The sequence below is a fragment of the Portunus trituberculatus genome, chromosome 2, assembly GCF_017591435.1.
Source record: "Portunus trituberculatus isolate SZX2019 chromosome 2, ASM1759143v1, whole genome shotgun sequence".
NCBI classification, from domain to species: Eukaryota; Metazoa; Arthropoda; class Malacostraca; order Decapoda; family Portunidae; genus Portunus; species Portunus trituberculatus.
This window is the reverse complement of record NC_059256.1, coordinates 6,244,858-6,249,857: the sequence shown is the minus strand read 5'-3', so window position 1 is coordinate 6,249,857 and position 5,000 is coordinate 6,244,858. Positions and strand designations below refer to the sequence as shown.

Here is a 5,000-nt window from a genome sequence, read left to right as displayed (position 1 = left end):
CTCTCTCTCTCTCTCTCTCTCTCTCGGTCTTTTCCTGTTCTGCTCACTGACGCACGCACGCACGTACAGAAAGAGAGAGAGAGAGAGTCAAGGTGACCTCAGAGACACTTCTTGAGTCGTAATTCTCTCTCTCTCTCTCTCTCTCTCTCTCTCTCTCTCTCTCTCTCTCTCTCTCTCTCTCTCTCTTTTCTTGATCTTTTTATTATTATTATTATTATTATTATCATCATTTGTTGTCTATCTTTTCTTCAACCTTCTTCCTTCTCCTCCTCCTCCTCCTCTTCTTCTTCTCTTCTTCTTCTTCTTCTTCTCTCTTCTTTTTCCTCATCTTTCTCTCTCCTTCCTTACTTTTTTTTCTACCTCCTCGTCTTCCTCCTCCTCCTCTTCTTCTTCTTCTTCTTCTTCTTCTTCTTCTTCCTCCTCCTCCTCCTCTTCCTCCTCCTCCTCCTCCTCCTCCTCCTCTTCCTCTTTCTCTTCTTCTTCCTCCTCGTCTTCCTCCTCTTCTTCTTCCTCCTCTTCTTCTTCCTCCTCCTCCTCCTGTTTTCCGTGTGTGTGTGTGTGTGTGTGTGTGTGTGTGTGTTATACACACACACACACACACACATTTAAATAAAAAATATACAAAAATTACATATAGATAATTTATTAGGAATTACATATGAAAATAATTACATTAGTTTAATAATAATAATAATAATAATAATAATAATAATAATAATATATGTAATTAAACTACTACTATTATTACTATTATTACTATTACTATTTCTACTACAATGGTTACTTAAATTACACTAATTATATATAAATTACTTAAAAAAGAGATAGATTTGTGAGAGAGAGAAATGTTTAGTGTTTATATTATGTTTTGTAAGTTAATTCTCTCTCTCTCTCTCTCTCTCTCTCTCTCTCTCTCTCACGGGTTAAATTATCATAAAAAAAACAAAAATAAGAATAAATTTAATTGTTTCCTGAAGTTTCCCTTTCAAAATTTGCCCAAACTCACATTTTCTTTAAGTAATTCTCTCTTTTTCTTCGTTTTTCTTAAGTCTTCCCTCTGAAAACCATTACAAACTGTATTATCTCACTCTCCATTGCTCTCACACGCTCTCCCTCACACTCACACACTCTCCCGGTCCTTCCACACAGTTCTAAGAAAGTTTTACGGCCGAGTTTCTCTTTAAAATACCAAAAAAAACACGATCTTCTCAAACATTCTCAATTTTCTTCAGCTCTCTTTAAGTTTCTCCTTTAAAAACGCATTCAGACTCGTATTTGGCGCTCTCACATACTCTCACTCGCTCTCCCTACCTCTTACACAGCTCTAGGTATCTTATAAGGCCAAAACTCTCTTTAAAACACCATCAAAACACCATATTTCCAACTTTTTTTTACCGTAAGTACTTCCATAACTCTTTCCAACTAGCACTATTTACTCTCTCTCTCTCTCTCTCTCACTCGCTCTCCCCCCCCATGTCCCCCTGTGTGGCTCTAGGTATCTTATAAGGCCTAGTGTCCCCTGAAAACCGTATCAAAGCACCATTTTCTCTCATTTCCAATTTTTTTCAAGTTTTTCTTAAGTTTCCTTTAAAAAATCGTTCAAACTAGCATTTCTCACTCTCTGTCACGCTCACACGCTTTCCCGCCCCCCCTGCGTGGCTCTAGGAATCTTATAAGGCCTAGTGTCCCCTGAAAACCATATCAAAGCACCATTTTCTGTCTCATTTCCAATTTTTTTCAAGTTTTTCTTAAGTTTCCCTTTAAAAAAATCGTTCAAACTAGCATTTCTCACACTCTGTCACGCTCACACGCTTTCCCGCCCCCCCTTCCCTGGCTCTAGAAATCTTATAAGGCCTAGTGTCCCCTAAAAACCATATCAAAGCACCATTTTCTCTCATTTACAATTTTTTTCTAGTTTTTCTTAAGTTTCCCTTTAAAAAATAGTTCAAAACTAGCATTTCTCACTCTCTGTCACGCTCACACGCTTTCCCGCCCCCCCTACCGTGGCTCTAGGAATCTTATAAGGCCTAGTGTCCCCTGAAAACTTAATCAAAGCACCATTTTCTGTCTCATTTCCAATTTTTTTCAAGTTTTTCTTAAGTTTCCCTTTAAAAAATCGTTCAAACTAGCATTTCTCACTCTCTATCACGCTCACACGCTTTCCCGCCCCCCCTTCCGTGGCTCTAGAAATCTTATAAGGCCTAGTGTCCCCTGAAAACCGTATCAAAGCACCATTTTCTGTCTCATTTCCAATTTTTTTCAAGTTTTTCTTAAGTTTCCCTTTAAAAAAATCGTTCAAACTAGCATTTCTCACACTCTGTCACGCTCACACGCTTTCCCGCCCCCCCTGCGCGGCTTTGGGGTTCTTATAAGCGCCCAGGAACAGCACATTGTGGGTTAAATTGTCGTAAATAAGGAACAAGAAGGGATGATTAGCCTCGAACGTCGTTGGGCTGACGGGGCGGGCAATCCTCCAGCTTATAAGGGCTGTTGCTGCGGCTGCCTCTGTCCCTTCCTCGCTCACCTCCACGAAGGCTCGGTGCACGCTGCGGCCTACACTCAGCTGTGGCCGGGGAGGGGTGTAAGTTAGAGGGTATTTTGGTGTGTTTTGATGTGTTTTGGTGTGTTTTTGTGTGTTTTTGTGTGTTTTGGGGGTGTTTTGATGTGTTTTGGTGTGTTTTGTGTGTTTTGGGGTGTTTTGTGTGTTTTGGGTGTTTGATGTGTTTTGGGTGTTTTGAGTGTTTTGGGTGTTTTGGGTGTTTTTGTGGTGTTTTGATGTGTTTTGTGTGTTTTGTGTTTTGTGTGTTTTGATGTGTTTTGTGTGTTTTAGGTGTTTTGTGTGTTTTGTGTGTTTTGGGTGTTTTTGTGTTTTGTGTGTTTTGGGTGTTTTTGTGTTTTGTGTTTTGTGTGTTTTGATGTGTTTTGGATGTTTTGATGTTTGTGTGTTTTGTGTTTTGTGTTTTGTGTTTTGTGTGTTTTGGGTGTTTTGGTGTTTTGTTTTATGTGTTTTGTTTGTTTTGATCTTTTGTGTGTTTTGTGTTTTTTGTGTTTCGTGTGTTATGTGTTTTGTGTGTTTGTGGGTGTTTTGGGTTATGTTGTGTGTGTGTGTGTGTTTACATATAACATTAATCTCTCTCTCTCTCTCTCTCTCTCTCTCTCTCTCTCTCTCTCTCTCTTACCCCTTCTCTCTCGCTGAAGGTGGTCATATTGGCGCGGGTTGGGTCAAACAGGTCAGTCACCCCCATCCTGGACAGAGCCTGCAGAATTAAGATCAGTTTAATATTGGAGCTTTGACAAGGTGAGGTGTGTGTGTGAGAGAGAGAGAGAGAGAGAGAGAGAGAGAGAGAGAGAGAGAGAGAGAGAGTTTTTTAATGTTGAGGCCTATATCGCTTGTAGGCCTACTTGAAGAGTGTGGGCAGCGGTGTTGATCTTCCAGCCATTAGCGGCGCAGGCAGTGTTGTGTGTAGTGGTGGGCATACTAGGGCCCATGTCACCACCCTGCCGCATCTTTGTGAGGCAACACCACCACCTGGAGCCTGGCTATCCTGGTGACATGTAGCTAACTTTAAACCACTCCACTAATGGCAAAGCTTCAAGGCGGTGTTTTAATGGTGTTTTAGGGTGTTTTAATGGTGTTTTAATGGTGTTTTAGGGTGTTTTACGGTGTTTTATGGTGTTTTAGGTATCCTGGTGACTTGTAGCTAACTTTAAACCACTCCACTAATGGCAAAGCTTCAAGGCGGTGTTTTAATGGTGTTTTAAGGTGTTTAATGGTGTTTTAGGTATCTTGGTGACATGTAGCTAACTTTAAACCACTCCACTAATGGCAAAGCTTCAAGGCGGTGTTTTAATGGTGTTTTAGGCTGTTTTAATGGTGTTTTAATGGTGTTTTAGGGTGTTTTTATGGTGTTATAGGTATCCTGGTGACATATAGCTAACTTTAAACCACTCCACAAATGGCAAAGTGTTTAAGGCGGTGTTTTAATGGTGTTTTAGGGTGTTTTAATGGTGTTTTAGCTATCCTGGTGACGTGTAGCGAACTTTAAACCACTCCACTAATGGCAAAGCTTCAAGGTGGTGTTTTAATGGTGTTTTAGGGTGTTTAATGGTGTTTTAGGGTGTTTTAATGGTGTTTTAGGGTGTTTTAATGGTGTTTTAGAGTGTTTTAGGTATCCTGGTGACATGTAGCTAACTTTAAACCACTCCACTAATGGCAAAGTTTCAAGGCGGTGTTTTAATGGTGTTTTAGGGTGTTTTAATGGTGTTTTATGGTGTTTTAGGGTGTTTTAATGGTGTTTTAGGGTTTTAGTAGTTGTGTTAAGCCCTTCAATAGTTGTATTCTATTAACCCCTTCAGTAGCGTCCATTATTTCTGTGTTTACATTACGTCATTAGAATATTTCTCATTTCTATCTTTTTTTTTTTTCAACATCTTATTAATCTTTCTATTTTTCTCTTTTTTTTTTTTTTCTCACTTTCTCACATTTCTGTCACTTTTCTCTCTCACTTTCTCCTCCTCCTCCTCCTCCTCCTCCTCCTCCTATTCTTCTTTTTTTTCTTGTTTTTCTTCTTGCTCTCCTCCTCCTCCTCCTCCTCCTCCCTCCTCCTCCTCCTCCTCCTCCTCCTCCTCCTCCTCCTCCTCCTCCTCCTCCTCCTTCTCCTTATCCTTCTCCTTCTCCTCCTCCTCCTCCTCCTCCTCCTATTCTTCTTTTTTCTTGTTCTTCTTCTTGCTCTCCTCCTCCTCCTCCTCCTCCTCCTCCTCCACCTCCACCTCCACCTTACCTCCTCCTCCTCCTCCTCCTTTTCCTCCTCCTCCTCCTATTCTTCTTTTTTTTCTTGTTCTTCTTCTTGCTCTCCTCCTCCTCCTCCTCCTCCTCCTCCTCCTCCACCTCCACCTTACCTCCTCCTCCACCTCCACCTCCACCTCCACCTTACCTCCATTAACTCCTCCTCGATCATCTCCTCCAGCTTAAACTTGGGAATCTTGACCTCTAGCTGTGT

The 5,000-nt window shown here is 41.0% G+C and overlaps 1 protein-coding gene and 1 long non-coding RNA gene across 4 annotated transcripts in view; both read right to left on the bottom strand.

Moving 5' to 3' along the window:
- Positions 1 to 880: 880 nt before the first annotated feature.
- Positions 881 to 5,000, bottom strand: part of LOC123503919 — a 15,590-nt gene continuing 11,470 nt past the window's right edge. Inside the window, exon 2 of the long non-coding RNA XR_006674640.1 lies at positions 881 to 1,453. This is a non-coding gene — a long non-coding RNA (uncharacterized LOC123503919). The remainder of the gene's footprint in view (positions 1,454 to 5,000) is intronic.
- The window catches only part of LOC123503859 (serine protease inhibitor 88Ea-like), an 8,743-nt gene continuing 5,294 nt past the window's right edge, over positions 1,552 to 5,000 (bottom strand). For all 3 annotated transcript variants that reach the window (XM_045253980.1, XM_045253990.1, XM_045254000.1), the window contains exons 5-7: positions 4,935 to 5,000; positions 3,180 to 3,257; positions 1,552 to 2,563 (exon numbers count right to left, since the gene is read on the bottom strand). The exon at positions 4,935 to 5,000 is cut by the window's right edge and continues 170 nt beyond it. In XM_045253980.1, the coding sequence (XP_045109915.1) occupies positions 2,327 to 2,563; positions 3,180 to 3,257; positions 4,935 to 5,000 (381 nt within the window). In that variant the 3' untranslated portion in view covers positions 1,552 to 2,326. The remainder of the gene's footprint in view (positions 2,564 to 3,179; positions 3,258 to 4,934) is intronic.